The 15,946-nt window shown below is 39.0% G+C and overlaps 2 protein-coding genes across 3 annotated transcripts in view; one reads left to right on the forward strand and one right to left on the reverse strand.

Moving 5' to 3' along the window:
- Positions 1-7,191: 7,191 nt before the first annotated feature.
- On the reverse strand, positions 7,192-9,065 carry LOC116061598 (clarin-3). Its single transcript, XM_031315899.2, has 3 exons — positions 8,680-9,065; positions 7,907-8,092; positions 7,192-7,781 (listed from the first exon to the last, which is right to left on the reverse strand). The coding sequence occupies exons 1-3, from the start codon at positions 8,909-8,911 to the stop codon at positions 7,510-7,512; spliced, it is 690 nt and encodes a 229-aa protein (XP_031171759.1). The 5' UTR covers positions 8,912-9,065; the 3' UTR covers positions 7,192-7,509.
- A 1,087-nt stretch (positions 9,066-10,152) lies between these two features.
- ptprea (protein tyrosine phosphatase receptor type Ea) overlaps positions 10,153-15,946 on the forward strand; it is a 55,851-nt gene continuing 50,057 nt past the window's right edge. The window contains exon 1 of one of the 2 annotated variants that reach the window (XM_031315086.2): positions 10,153-10,268. The gene's annotated coding sequence lies outside the window, so the exon portion shown is untranslated. The remainder of the gene's footprint in view (positions 10,269-15,946) is intronic. The other variant, XM_031315087.2, reaches the window with a different exon arrangement.

Genomic DNA, 15,946 nt, shown 5'->3' on the forward strand with positions numbered 1-15,946 from the left:
TGACTATTGTCACTGTGTCTCGAGTAGAGATGGCCCAATACCATTTTTTGCTTCCCGATACCGATTCTGATACCTGAACTTGCGTATCGGCCGATACCGAGTAGCGATCCGATACCAGTGTGTCATATATTTCATTATGTTTTAACAACTGTATACTACTATCCCTGTATGGATGTGATATGATTTCTATCTTTGTTGTCGGCCTGGCTCAGGTTAAACTCTTTGTGAAACATGAACAATGAACGCCCCAGAACTTTCTTTTATTCTGCAGTTTGACAGTCAGTTATAACAGAAAAAGAACATAAATAAACTACTTTAACGTAGATTTTCTTTAGGGCTTTATTACGTGGTATCGGATCGGTGCATAAACTCCACTACTAGTACAGCCATAACTACAACAGATAACTTCTAAACCGTGTTGAACCGAATTTTTAAATATATATATATATATATATATATATATATATATATATATAATTTATGGTCATCAGATGGAAAATTAAACAGTTTCAGGAACATTTAAAAGTTCCTCGTAGCTACTTTGAAGGTTTGTTTCTGTGTCCGGGTCAAATGGCGCCAATTCAGTTGAAGCGTGTGTTGTGTCAGTAGTTAACTGTGTGTCCCTATGCATTGCACCCACTGATATCTATCACACCTGCCAATCAGGAGCACATTAATCAACAATGTTGTCAAGCGGCATGGGGAAGAGAAAGTGCTTGGCCCTCCCTCCATCCATCACTCGTGACTGTAAACCGGCATTTGGCATCGGACGTAAATTTTCTTTTACTACACATACAGATTGGTCAAGAAAGAAAGAAAGATTCTGCACAGATTGATTAGTTCAGTTTGTCTCCATCATGGGCTGTGAAACCAGGCTGGGTCTTTTTCTCTGTCTCTCTGTCCCAGCCAGGTAAAGTGGAGAATTGGCTTCAGGTGATTTGGAGAAGATCTTATCTTCTGTTAACAGTGGAATGACACCATAATGGAGCAGCAGGGGTGCAATTACCTTTTAGCCCTCCTTCTCCTCCTCCTTCCCTCCGCCTTCACCTCAGCCTTCACTGACAAATTAAGATTAATGACGGAGATAAGTAAGGAACCTGCCTGCCTTCCAATATCACACAGTCAGGTCGAGTGTGAAAGCACCTCACAAGTACAGCGAGGTACAGTTTATCACTTGGTGTTATTCTCTTATACCTGCTCCCTGTAAATCCTCCCTTTTCCTTGTTCAATTTTTATTTGTCATATACAAAATCATACATGTACAATGTGCAGTGAAATGTAGGGTTGCCTTCTCCATTGACTGAGCAAAAAGATAAAATAAAAATAAATAGTAATACAGTAAAATATAAAGGAGCTAATACAAAATTTGAAGACACATCAAACAATCAGCAATAGACTTAATTGAGACTTTTTTTTAATTGTATTTACTTTTAAAAATAAAATGTTTGCCCTATTGTGCATGTATATGTTAATCAGTTGTGAGCCAATAGGTGTGAATGGTGTAAACAAAATCCATTAAAAAGACGTAAAAAACAATAGAGTGCATGGAGAAGATATATGTCAAATACATCCATCCATTAAGAATGGTATGTGGTATAGAGGAGTAAGTGTGATGCGTGTAGTGTGTAAAATTTGTATTGTACTGTATCACAGCTGTTGCTAAGTCGTGACGTCAAGCAGCAGTGCCATAAATGTTCATTACCTCGTAGGAAAATGCGAGAGGAACACACACCTATCTTACTGCCACTGTGGAGGGAGAAGGTCACTCTGTACTGATAGGGACATCAAATAAAAAGGCTTTGTGGCATGATTGGGCTTTTCAGGTTGAAAGTAGGGCTGTCAAACAATTAAATTTTCTTAATCGTGATTAATCGTTGAATTTCTATAGTTAATCACGATTAATCGCATGTTTTATCACATGATTAAAATTCTATTATTTTGCATTTCAGAACTGTTTTTAAGTACATATTAACAATGGAAAGCAATTCTTACCGGTGTATGATTGGGAATCAAATGAATGCAAAGAAAATGACTTTATGAACTTGATTTTAAGATTTGTAATTGTTTATTATATATTTAATCTAGTCACACATTTGAATCTAGAGTCAATATTAGGGTTGGGTATTGTTTAGTTTGGATACCGGTGCTAAAGCGGTACTTTTAAAACGGTACCGGTGCCTTAACGGTGCCTGAACTGATACTTTTTAAGAAAGTAAAAAAAAGAAGGGTACTAAACAGTTGGCGACATTAAAGAATGGCTTGTTTATTGCTAAGGCCATATCGTCAAAATGAAATGTTTAATAATAATGTAATCACTATAACAATAACTTATTTCACTAGTAAATAGCTGTTGAATGACAAAAACAACCACCAGATGGGAAAAGGGCATTTAAGAACAACTTTGAATGCACCACGAGGTTGTAAATTACCAGTTTCATTGAACGCACCGTCTGTGTTTTTCCGACAACAGCAGCTGCAGATTGTTACATCCCGGTGTCGGAATCCTCTACAGTGAAATACAGACAAACTTTACACCGTTTAGCGTTAGCTGTCAGCATTGTAACGTGTTTAATCCAGCTTCTAGCTAGCGGTAGGCTAACGTTAGCTGCTGTCGAGTATAGTGTTAACTAGCGTCATGTGCAGCAATGTTTCTTTTTATTTTTAAAGAGCTTTATTAAAGTTTTCACAAAATACAAATTTATGAAAAGTAGGCTACATCGCATATCAAAAACAATAGAAAAAAACACAACAAGCAAACATAATTAATAACAATAACAAACTTAATTAATAAGATGTACCAGTGCAAAGATGGGCTATTAAAGTGCATTCAGTACAAAGAGTCCTTCATAAAGTGCATATTGTAAAGTGCATAGAGTCTTTCATAAAGTGCTGTAATTCACAGGGTCATAGTGTTCCAAGGAAGAAGCTGTTTTATGTCCAGAGTTCTTCTTCTCCTTAGCTCAGTGAGGACTTGTTTGCACACGTCATCGCTATTTATAACAGTCTGTTGAATAACCATACAGCATCTTGTTTTCCATAACTTACAACATACAATACATATGATTATTTGTATCAGTTCCTCCTTCGGGAGGCCATTCCAGTCAATTTGAAGTTTTTCATATTCATACATAAAATCACCATAAATGAGGTTATATTCTGGACCTTGTCTGGCTCTCCCTCTCCTTTTCCTCCACTTGGAGCGATCACTGACCCAGAGAGCATTCCTGGACATGGCTACAGACACATTTTTAACAAAAGCAATATACAATTTTATACATATCTACTGCCCCTAACCCCCCATATTCTTTACTTTTATACATGATTTCTCTTTTTGTTACTTCTCTAGTTGTACCCCAAACCAAGTTTACACACTGTTTATTTAATTTAATTATCATTTTGTGAGATGGAGGAAAGATGTTTGCTAAAAACAGGAGCTTGGATAAGATGAAAGTTTTGACAATATTCACTCTTGATTTATAATTGGTGTTTTTGTTTTATTTTACTTCTTCTTTAACTTCACATAGTTTAGTTTCCCATTTTTTTTTCCCTACAGTTTTGATTACAAATGGGCAAACCTAAGATTTTAATTTCATCCTTTACTTTAATGTTGATGTCGCGTTTATTACTTTCAGCTCCGATCCACCCACCCTCCGTTTTATCATGATTTAATTTGGCACCGGAAGCTAGTTCATACAAGTTCAGGTGGTTAGTTAAACATCCATCTCCATCTGGTTTTTAATAACAACTGTGACTGTGTCTGCGTACGCCATGGCAGTAACTTTGGGAGCGAGCCCAACGTGTGTACCAGATATGAGACTGAGTTTATGGTTTTAATTAGGGGGCTGATAGCCAGGATGTATAAAGCTGCACTCAGAGGGCAGCCCTGTTTCACCCCTCTCTCTACATTAAAGGGCTCTGTTAAAATACCATTTACATTTATACTTACACTAGATTGTTTCTGTTGCCTGTAACGTCTGTTTCAGAGCATCAGAGAGAAGTGCAGGCATATCAGAGGCACCAGAATGAGGCCCCGAAATCCGCGTTGCTATTCCTGCAGCAGCAGGATGTGTTATGAGGAAGTACGGCAAAATAGTACCCTGTTAGGCACGACGCAAAGCCAAATGAAGTGAAAATAAATTAATAAATGGCGGCATGCGATTAATACGATTAAAAAAATTAACGCATTATGCTCGGCCCTTAATCGCATCGCGATTAACGCGTTAATGCTGACAGCCCTAGTTGAAAGGCTAAAGTATGATATATAATGTTCTGAATGTCTTGGCACCTGTGTATTTTTATTTCATTTATAAGACTGGGTGTATTTATAGGTCTTTTTAAGATGTTTGTGAAAGTGTTAAAACAAGTGTTATACATTCCCTCACCCTTGCATTTATACATCTACCTATACCTCTCAGTTGTCACATTGTTGTCAGTGTGAAACTAACTCCCAAAGGTTGAATAAGACCTGACCCCTTCCCCCAACCCACTATGCCCCACCAGAGTGTACTCTACGTGGCTAAATGTGTTTTCCCCTGCCCTGCAGCTGGAGGTGTCTGTTTCACAGGCCTCTGTAATGCGGGACCTGGGAGCATAAGGTTTCACAGGTACAAAAGTTTCTGCTTTAATCCTATCACATAGTGAGTGGTCAGGGCTTCTGCATAATCTCTGGTTTATCCATTCTGGTGAGCCAATAGACAGAGTATGCAGAGAGGAAGAGATTACTGCCCATCTCTGATTTTTTTTTTTTTTTTTCAATCAATGTTTGCACAGCACACAGCAAGAGGGATCTCTCAATAGCAATTCAGCTTTTCCACACCTCAGTGCACACAGGATAAGATCAGTAATAGATATAGTTAAATATCTCCTCCAGCAGCTGTTAAACAAGCGGATGTTCAAGAGATCCTAACATCAATTTTGAATGCCTTGCCATGTCTATGAGAAGCCTTTTATTTCTTATCATAGCTAAAGAGCGATGATACATACTGCATATATGACTGTGGAAAGAATTATTTTTAAAAAGCAAGTGAAGTCAAGCTTTAATATTTTGTTCTGGCATGTCTTTTAGTTGTGACTGGCTGCTTTCTGTCAGAGGTCAGACTGGGTCAATGATGAATTTCAAAGGGTGAAAAATAAAAACAGAGGGTCTCTAATGGCTGACAGTTTGGTGCTGTGTTGTAAGGAGCTTATCAATTTCCCAGCAGGCGATTTTGTGCTGAAACGGGCTTTGACGTGGCCTCCTCTGGAGAATACAACCTGCCCCGGCTTCACACTGAGTCCTGGTCACAGCTGAAGGGTTACATCATGAATATTTTGGCAGGAGTAGCTTGGTGACAGGTGAGAAAATAAATGTTAAAATTTGAATATTGATCATTGTAATTCAATCCATTTAGTAGACTGAAAAAAAGAGATGTGGACTAATGAATAGAACTAGACTCTGAATAAGCACATGGTTGAAACTTTTGCACCGCAGAAGGGATGGTGGATTTTCTACTCTGCCTGAAATGCTTTTGATTCATTGTAGAAAGCATGCATCCTTAGAAATATAATACAGATTCACACTGACGACCACAAAGCAGATTGCTGCATCTTTCCACAGGTCCCTTGAAGTGTGAGACTTGAAGGAAGAGTGGTTCTTTTGAAGGCAGGTAGAAGGCGTTGCGGGACTGAGAGGTGCTGGAAAGGGCATGTCCAAACAGACTTTAGGCTCTGAGTGATGGGACACGGGAAACGGTAAGAGGACACCTCTTCCCTGCTCTCATGTCAACGCAGTCATGTGAATCACAGCTGTGAGAGCGTCTGAAGATCCAGGAGACAATAGATGTCGACTCTCAGCAAGATCTATCTCAGCTTCTACTGAATCAGCAAGCTTTGTTTTGTTCACTGTATATGTCAGCATTTTTTTTTTATCCTTTGAAATGAATTAAACTGATCTGTAATAATTATTTATCTCTCATCAAGGCTTTTGCAAGTTTATCTCCCATGGAAGTGGATACATTTAAGAGGCAATGCATCATCTTCAAATGGAGTTTAAAGGCCTCAACTTACAGTATAAGCACTGCTTCTATCATGAAACATGAATGGATGAAGGTAAGTAAAGTAGTGTGTCTGTACTTCAGAGGGTACTACCCAAGGAGGTACTTCTGCAGTTCCCAGGGGATACAGTAGCCTACGTGGAAAAATTGTAGAGTAGATCAACTCATTTGAAAAAAAATAAATGTCTGTGTCTAACAGTGAGCTAAAAAGTAATGGATAAAATCATTAAAATGGAGGGCTTCAAGTAATGAATGAAAGGTTGAAGTTAGCTAGCTAACGGTAATGGTTAAACAGTCAAAATAGTTCAAGCTAAAAGCAATGGACAAATGCTAAAGCAAAATTAATTAATACACATTCAAAATTGAAATGTAATAGATAACTACTTAAAATAGCTAAATTTGAAATATTTCAACTATTTATTTATTACAATTAGCATAAGCGTAACGGATATATCTAAAAGTAAATGGTTTTTAACATACAGCTTCCAGCTGGTATAGTACAAATGCAAACTTGACCAAATCTAAACACTGACAGTTCAATTTTATGAAAACATCATAACAAAATTGAATTTATATATGTTATAGTGCAATTGAAATCAACTCAAGTTGACACATTTGGAACAGGACAGATGGTGTTGCGAAGAGATACATCTGACAGAACTGTGGGGTTAGTGGCCGGGTTGGCTCAGTGGGTAGAGCAGGCACACATATACGCAGAGGTCCAGGGTTCAAACCCGATCCTGTGATGATTTCCTTCATGTCTTCCCCCTTTCTCACCTAGCTGTCCTATCAATAAAGGCAGAAAAAGCCCAAAAAAATCTGAATCTGTCCCGGTCATGGGAATGCCTGTGAAGATATTTTACTTTGCATTCTGTCTTTCTTTAGATAGACACTTTGACAGAAATCACTCATGATTAAAAAAGACAAACAAAAGGAAATCAGCTAAATCCTTTTCTCTTGTACTCCTATTTCATGGATTGGTGTTGACTTGAAAGTTGGTATGAGACTTACTTGTGGCATTTACTTCATCAGAGATAGAGGGCAGCAGAGATCAATTAATCTCAGTATCCCTCTTCCCACATTTCTCTACCTCTCCACCTCTTTTATTTAATGTAACCTTTAGATTTTTCACAAAAATATAATTTACTTATCAACTACATATGCTTTATCCTTGTTTATGGTCCATTCTTTCAGTAAATCTGGAGCATTAAATGACAAAAATGCAAATTCCAAATTGGCTACAATAAAAAAAAGCCATCCTTAAAAACAATATACAACCTTATCTCATTTGTTTATTTACATTCACTTATTTTATGCAAAATATTGTTTTAGACACATAACACATGAAATAATGCCATTGGCTTTATGTATAGCTGATGATTTCTGTCTGTAATTCTCCATTACAGTATAAGTTACAACAGAAAGTCTTGATGAGCGATTTATCAATGTCACAGAAAACTGACTCCATTGCAGGCCACTAATACATCATTATCTCCTTGGGTGCGTCCTCTGTAGGCCTCTGCTGTTCTCTCCTGTGTGTATAGGCTGCGTGGTCGTACATGTAGATCAAAGCAATGGCAAGAAGAGAGAGCAATGTATAAAGGATGACCAGGTAGTATCCTAGCTTCATCTCTGAAGATTTGTTCCTTAGGTCTGCATCTTCGGAAAAGTTCTTTACCACGTCCTCTGCCATGCTGGTCACAGTGACGTTCACCACAAATATTATGAGGACCACAACTGACAAACATGCTGCAAGAGAAAGACAGAAAAAAATAATACCACAACCACCATTTAAATATCTTTATCAGTGCAATGCAAAAAATATGCTGATTTTTATTGGCAATTCCACTCCCAAGTGCATTTGTGGGACTTACCGCTGAGCGCGCTGCAGACGTAGACGCCAACAGGCCCCATGTAGGTCTCATAAGGATTGCTGACACTGTTGTAGAGGGAGATAAGGATGCTGCAGGCAGAAAACAGCAGACACAGGGCCAACAGGCACAAAACCAAAGCGTGGAGGACTACAGGGGTAACTCCCGTTTCTACCAATTTAGGGATCACTACACACACACACACACACACACACACACAAACATACACAGTACAAGCATGTTATGGTTATGTAATTTAGTAGAATTTACATGAATTATACAATATTACAGACACCAAGAAAGATGTTATCCAGTTGTTACATTAATGTCAACTCTGTGATAATGTGCAGTGTTTCTGTATGTCTACAGTAATTATGTCTTTATATGATTATATGATATATATATATCTATATCTATATAGATATATATATATATATATATATATATATATATATATATATATATATATATATATATATATATATATATATATATTTTTTTTTTTTTTCTCATTTACCCACTTTTTCAGATATCTCTCTCTGAGACCTCTCTGTAAAGAGCTTCCTTTGAAATTACTTTTGACAAAAGAAATCATTCCTATACAAAAAACGTTTATGGTGTGTTCTTTTGATTATCCATAGTAACAGTTACAGGGACACTGCTTCTAGAAAGACCAGGGGAAATAAAACCAAAACTATGAGTATAGATTATAGAGGTATGTAAGTGAGAAAAATATCTTCCGGTGAACTGGCCCTTAGAGAGCCTGTGAAATTTACCTTGAAAAGGATCCTGGCCTCCGAACGACGGGCAAAAGTTTCTGTTTAAAATCCCAACAAAAAGCTCCAAAGTGATCACAGCAGTTCCATTGAAGAAGCTACTTCCAATTCTTGCGCACTCCATGGTCATTGTAGCCCACTGTGTTGACATGCAGTACCCCATCACCCCAACAGACAAGGCAGTAGCCAGCGCACTGCACATAAAATGCAGAGTCTTCTTAGTGGAAGGCATTATTGCTGTATTCCAGTTGCACTAGTTAAATCTAAATCCCAGCGTCTCTTCCCTAAAGCACTGATGAAGTCTCAGAAGCAGCTTAGGACCCTCTGATCCTCCAAAGATTCTGTGTATGAGTTACCTTCCTGGGTGGAGTTGACTGCTGGTCATAAAATCTCTTGATTATGGCAGTGACCTTTGGTTTGAAAGGAAAACACAGTGCTGGTTGTCATGGTATGACACCAATTTCCTCCACAGTTTAATATTTGTGTCATGTCTGGGCTCAGACTGCAAAGGAAAATCATATCTAGAGTGAAGGTTGTGAAATATTTTCTGAAGGGCCAACGATGGATACACAACTAAAACTGAACAAAGCAACTTCAGGACAAATAAAAGACGCTTTATAAAAAGACAATTGATATTTGTAGTTCCTGTTGTTCAGTGCCCGCACACACCTTCTGGTGCAGTTTGAGGGAACCACGTTCACAGTCTTGGAACCAAAGTCCTGTTCTTGAAATTGTAGGGTCATAAAACATGATGCAGATTAATAATTTACCCGTGTCACTAAAAAAAGAGTTACTGGAAGAGGAATGATTACTTGATCATATGTATGTGTCATCACTAAAGCCATGACAAGGGTTGGTATCATTTCACAGAAAACTGAGGATATGTTAGGTAAACAGAGAAAACTGACCTCTGGCCTGTATAACTGTCATTTTACACTGTAAGCCACCTAGTTGGTGCCGTTGATTTATTGGCACAAAATGAAGACAAGACATAAATGGAGCTATAAAGCTCCAGGACTTCCTGGTTCTTGGTAATAAATGTATTTATGCGTTTGCTAAATGTATACCAATACTTTTTTATTACACAGTATGTTTGGGTGTAATTAGCAAAAAGGTCATAATGTTAGTGCAGGGTTATATTCAGTTCTTTCATACATGTTTGTAATACAAAGGCTATGTATTGCCTATATATAATGCTACTTTTGTTATATATTATTTTAGGTATAGATAAAGAAGCACGGTTACATTACATTACAAATAATGATGTAATTATTATATAAAATCTAAATCCCAAACTCATTATAATATACTCCCATACTCCCACAGTGTTACAAACATTTTTAATGTCGCTCTGGGACAAACTGGACAAACCCACAAGAAAGCACACATGTTGTAATAAAGTGTGTGGCCAGACTGTGGCTCCCTTTCTCCGCCAGACCGGGAGAGGAGCCGTGTGCACGCTGACAGCCAGTTGTTATGTTGGAGTAAACACAAACTCCTCCTTCCCGGTGACAGGCGGCAACACTGAAGCGTCGCCTCGCCTTTTCCAACACAATCTACGCTCAGGACTTAATGTCGGTGCCATCAAGGTGAGTGATAAGATTCTTTTATGTCATCGCGCCGTTTTTGCATCTTATTTATTGGCGCTGAACACGCCACATTTTCAGTCATTTTTCGGTCACACAAAACGCCGTGATACCTGTCCGTCACAGCAGCGCACGGTTGATTTTTCGTCCATTTCAGGTGCGTGTTCAGCTTTAATGTGGCAGTGAATATATTCTTCGTTCCTCGTTCAGTGAATACATTCCGAAAGTGGTTTTTCGTGTGCTTAAATCATGGGTTCTCTCTGTTTGACAACCTGCAGCGACTTCCAGTCAACCCAACCCAGTCAATGTGGTTTAATGGAACTCGTTTGGAGTTTCTGTTCTCATTTCGTAGTCTTTATTTTTTATTTTTTATTTTGAATTCATCACAGTGGAGATTATCAATCTTTTCTTCATATTTGGTGGCTGACTGTTTGTCTATGTGGGCTGCAGTTGAGCCAGTTTCAACATGTCTGTGAACAGAGGCTATTGGTTCTTCAGATTATCATGGATGGATCTGCTAAGACTTGTTATGAGGGCTCTTCAAGGTTTTTGAGTTATGTCTTGAGATGTTGACTCTTGTTTTGGTTTCTAAATGTGTTGGCTGCACAGATTTTAATTAAGTCGTGGTATGCAATACAGTAATCACTGCACATGATATCAGTCTCCCTAGAAGGTGTCTCCCGGGGGAGGTCAGGGGTCAGGGTCAGCAACACATCAGCATCCTTGGAGCAGATTGTCCATAGCAGGGTGCCGGCTAAAGGGAAGGGGAGATAAACCGAGTCTGACATTTGTCTAATCAGACCATGGAAATGAAAAGTTAAATATACCAAGACACCATCAAGATTGTACTTCACAGGCAATTAACAAGAGAACTTTGGGACTTTGACATCTTATATTCCTGAAAAAGACTCATTATGAAACAAACATACTCGTAGTGAAAATATTCTGCATACTTTTGTCATTTGTGGTGCTAACAGGACCTGTGTATACAGATTTTGTGGGTTAAATGCTGTGCTGTTACTGTATGTTGGGTCATAACATGGCTGGACAATGAGCTGAGTTCATCAATGTCAGAGAGATGCTGCTAAATTACTTTAATGCATATTGTAGTCTATCTGACAGGGACAGGTACTGCAGACTTTAGGCTTAGACTTCTCTAGGATCAAAATAGATGAGAAAAAGAAGGCAATTTGAATATGGAAAGTTTAACTTCTGTCACTCCTGACGATAAGAAATTACTCTCATCTCATTTTGAGGGTTGCAGGATCATCACCTCACTGTCCATATGGTACCATCACTGAAATGTGTCACAGGTTGCTGTGATGTCCAGTTGGCATTTCAAGACAACTGTTTCAGAGAAACCTGACGTCTCTTCAGTCTACTGTAATTTTTTTTTGTGATCAACTTTTGATTAGCACCTTCAGACATACAAAACAAATTCCACAATGTGTGACAGGTAATATCAGATGGAGCACAGAACAAGTCTACTGTAACTTTAATACTCAGACCAAACCTATTGAACATACCAAGAAAGTAAACACAGAGCTTTTATTTAATGGAACCAGAAACCAGACTTTAGCCAACAATCAACTACATATGACACATTTTAAAAAACATTTTCCAGATTTATCATTACAGACCTGACTGAATTAAACGGTCTTTCAGTTTCATATTTGTAGCAGTCACAAGATGTATTCTCATTTACCTTGATTTTACTGTCTAGACTGTCTCTGTCTGCCTGTGATTTTTCAGTGACTTCCATTTCAATTATACAGTATAGACTCTGGGAAGAATGGTAATTACTGTGGCAAAAGCTAATGAGGATGCATTGAAATAAACGAATAGTCAGTGCTCACCAAGAAAAATGAGACTGTAAGGATGCAGAAAGAAATAACATTTAACTGCTGAGTGCTGTCTGCAGATTGAGTCAGCTGTCATCTTGTTACAATTCATGTTTGGCTCCAGTTGAATATCAGCTCTATTTTGTGTGCAATGATGTATTTCCCTGGGAGAAGGCATGTTGTTTGTATAATGTCTAAGTCTGAATAAAATGCAAAGAAACGCGACAGGTTTATAATTACAGTAGCTATTTTCAACCTGCAATTAATTGCTATTTAACACACTGCCAAGATGTTCTTTTGTAGTTTTGTTGGCTATAGTTAGAACTGTAAAAATGCTTGTTGGAATGCTTGTAAAGTGCATGTTATTTGAGCGTGGGTGTGCTGTGCGAAACAAACAGATGTGGTGATTAATGAAATCCGCTGCGAGGTGGAGAGGAATGAGTTGCGCATACCTGGAGTTTCTAACAGCTTGCTTGGTATAAACCTCAAATTGTCTGCCCGGAATAAATCCCTGCAGCTCGCCCACCCTCTATCTCTCCGCCACCTCTCTCTAAGTCTTGGAAACACTCTAACTTTGAGCTGTGAGACTACACGCTGTGCCGTGTGCTCTCTGAGGCTATACAACCACATCAACTACACTCTGCTTAAAGGTGTGCTTTTAATCCTAAAATAGGCGTAGAAGGAACTAATTGGTATAAAGTTATGACAATTAGGAATGAGCCTGGCACCACCCAGAACTTGTAAGATATTTGCCGGCAGAAACCGTTTTAGCCAGCCTTGGAGAGGGTTCATGAATAAGACCAGGGAATTGTCACAGTAAGATCCTGCTTTTGATGCAAACAGCATTTGTACCCAACTTGTTATTTTTCTGCTTGCCTCAGTGGAAGCTTGTTAAAGCACATTAAGCTGCAGTATGTTGCAACCGTAGGCTTGTTTGTGCTTGTGGCTAGTACTACAGAATACAAACCCTGCAGTCATCCTTTGGATTTTGACATCACGCTTAAATGATTTAGTAATGATAAAACATGTTCATGCAGAGTGAGAAAAAATTAACCCTCACTTAACCAGGCAAATGGATTTAAAACAAACTAATAATTAATGGGAGGGTTTGTTGGGGGTGGTTGTACAGCTTGTATTAGATGTGACATTGTATTTTAACAAACTATGCTTGGAAACAGGGCCAGAATAGCAACAGTGACTGCAAAACCAGTGAAAGCAGAAACGGAGCATGTGAGCGGTGTATTGCTTCCTGTTTGGAGGATAGGATCAGGAAAGCCCCGCAGCCTCACGGAGAGGTGGGACCTCAGTGACACTGAGAAGGTGTGTCTCCGTCAGAGGAGGCCTAACGCACGGCCCAGGCAAAGACAGTCTATGGCTGTGCAAACAGCTACCTGCAGCCCACACACACACACACACACACACACACACACCTCTCCCCCCAATCTGTGTTACACCCAGCACTACTGATGGCGAAGGCATGTGAGATAACGCTATGGCTAGTGATTGATATCTGTACAAACTCAAGCTGTGCAGATTTCTGTTGGTTTTTTATCAGCTGTGTTTAAGACTCAGCTGGGCCACTGCAGCACCGAAACAGCTGGACAGAGATCAAGGTTCTTGCTTTTCAGATGCGTCAGAACTCATCCACCATCTGCTTAAAGGAGGCATTGTAAGTTGCTCCTCTGAGATAACCGCAAGGCCGAGCACATGACTCTCAAAAGAGAAATAATATTTTGAGAAGTTAAAATTAAATCTGCCATTCCAAGAAAGTGCTACAACCCTTACAAAACCTTTGTCTTTCTGTATTGAGTCAACTTGAGCTGCAACAATTAGTCGATTAATTGATTAGTCGATGGAAGGAACTGTAATCAGAAACTATTTTTTTTGATTGATTTGTCATTTTTCAAGATAAAATGACAAACATTTGATGACTTTGGGTCAAATGTGAGAATTTGCTGCTTTTCTAACATTATAGTGAATTGAATTTTTGGGGTTTTGGACTGTTGCTTGGACTAAACACGACATTCAATTGCAAAATTGGAGTTTGAATTGGAAACAAGATTATATTCTGTTGTATTTATTGTTGGCCACTGTGGTCAATTTAAATCCAGGGGATTATGAGGAAAGGAAATGCTTGTGACCAGGTTATGGCCTTAACGTGGCCCTGGATTGTGAACAGTTCAACCAATGAGATATTTCTGTCTCCACCTGTTTCACTAGAGGCCTGGGGTCCGTTTCAGAAAGCAGGTTTAGTGAAAACACTGAGTTTGTTAACCCTGAGATGAGGGAAACTCTGGGTTTTCCGTTTCAGAAAGGGAGGTAAATCAAACCTGAGAGAGGGGTTACTCCAGCCTGTTTCAGAAAGAGAGGTAACTTCACCTCAGAGCCAGTTACTATGGTAACTGAGTCTGTGAACCTAACCTGGTCGGGAGCAGGTTTTCTTCAAGAAACCTCGAGTTTCTCTCAGGCTCCTCCCTCTGACACAGCACTCTTTCATTTCCTCATTCGGTCAGTCAGTCTGTATCAGGCACATTTTTTTATTTGTCATCTGCATGAATAAAAAAACAGTTTGTTTAATAACTCTGTTAGGCAGAATAAAAAACGTGTTTCCTCGAACATAGCTTATAATAGTCCTTTTTTTCGACAATCCCGTTGATGAAGAAACTGTGGCAGGTGATATTGAGGCCTCGACTAGATGTATTTTCATTTCCAGATAACTACCTTTTTGAGCGGTATTGTTTTTCTTCCCAGTCTATCAGTTATGTAGCCTACATAACCTTATCCATCCTCATTAATGTTACCCATCATGCTCTTACATCCCAGCAGATTCTTTGTGTCCTATACGTTTTTTTGCAAACGGCAGTTTTCAACATTGATGATGAGGAGCATATTAGTAAAGCCACATGCAGAGCCATCAGAAAAGTGTGTCTTGCTCTGAAACGTTTGTTAAACGTTGTTGTAGTGTTCCCTGGACACAACCAGTGAGAGCCATTAAAAAGGAGTTCCACATGATTGCAGGTGAATGATGTAAACCTTTTGAAATAAATGATTATAAATTATAATTCTGTTAATGATGGTGCTGCAGCCTCAGAATGGGATTAGTAGGCCTAGGACTTTTTCACCCACAGGATTGCACCTAAATGAAATAGATTACAGGTTCAACAGCATTCCACCAGTTTTCACCAGTAATATTATACTTGTGATTAAATAGGAAATTAATACACTATATTGGAACTTACGCATTGACTCGAGCAGCAGTTTTCTCCCAAGACAATTCTCGCTCTTTTGCAGCAACAGCTGTGTTGCTTTTTTACAAAATATATGTTCAAACTCGCTGTATGTGCGCATGAGTATTTCCAGTTCCAAAGGGGTAAAGTACACCGACCAGTTTGTTTGTGGTTGTTGCCATGGTGAATCGTAGTATTATGGCTCCATTCATGCTGCCTTTTTATAGTGGTGGTGCACGCACTTAACTCTAAGTGAACCTACTCTGTTGATTGAACCAACTCAAATCAGCTGTTCTGGAACCGAAAACTCAGAGTTTCCCGTCTCAGGGTAAATCAACTCAGAGATCAGGGTTAGACTCAGAGTTTGTTAAACCTCCTTCCTGAAACGGGCCCCTGAAGAGGTCAAAGTGTCCAGTGTTTTGCTAGACAAGTGCAGAACCAGAGAAAAGTCTTTGTCACTGTCATCTTGTGACCCATCAGATTTATCTTGGGACCCCTCAGGGGATCCTGAACCCCAGGTTGGGAACCACTAGGTCAAGCCCTTCTGGTTTGAATAAGAGAATATGGCCCAGGGACGTACTGCATGATGTCACTCCACAACAGCTGCCCAGTA

This window comes from Sander lucioperca, chromosome 22 (genome assembly GCF_008315115.2).
Source record: "Sander lucioperca isolate FBNREF2018 chromosome 22, SLUC_FBN_1.2, whole genome shotgun sequence".
NCBI classification, from domain to species: Eukaryota; Metazoa; Chordata; class Actinopteri; order Perciformes; family Percidae; genus Sander; species Sander lucioperca.

What these genes read in the sequence shown, in the direction of transcription:
- LOC116061598 (XM_031315899.2), bottom strand. Translation starts at nt 8,911, where the DNA reads ATGCCTTCCACTAAGAAGACTCTGCATTTTATGTGCAGTGCGCTGGCT. An exon ending in AGGCCAGGATCCTTTTCAAG is followed by an intron (nt 8,093 to 8,679) that starts GTAAATTTCACA and finishes GTGTGTGTGTAG; the next exon opens with TGATCCCTAAATTGGTAGAA. An exon ending in CGTCTGCAGCGCGCTCAGCG is followed by an intron (nt 7,782 to 7,906) that starts GTAAGTCCCACA and finishes TTTCTCTTGCAG; the next exon opens with CATGTTTGTCAGTTGTGGTC.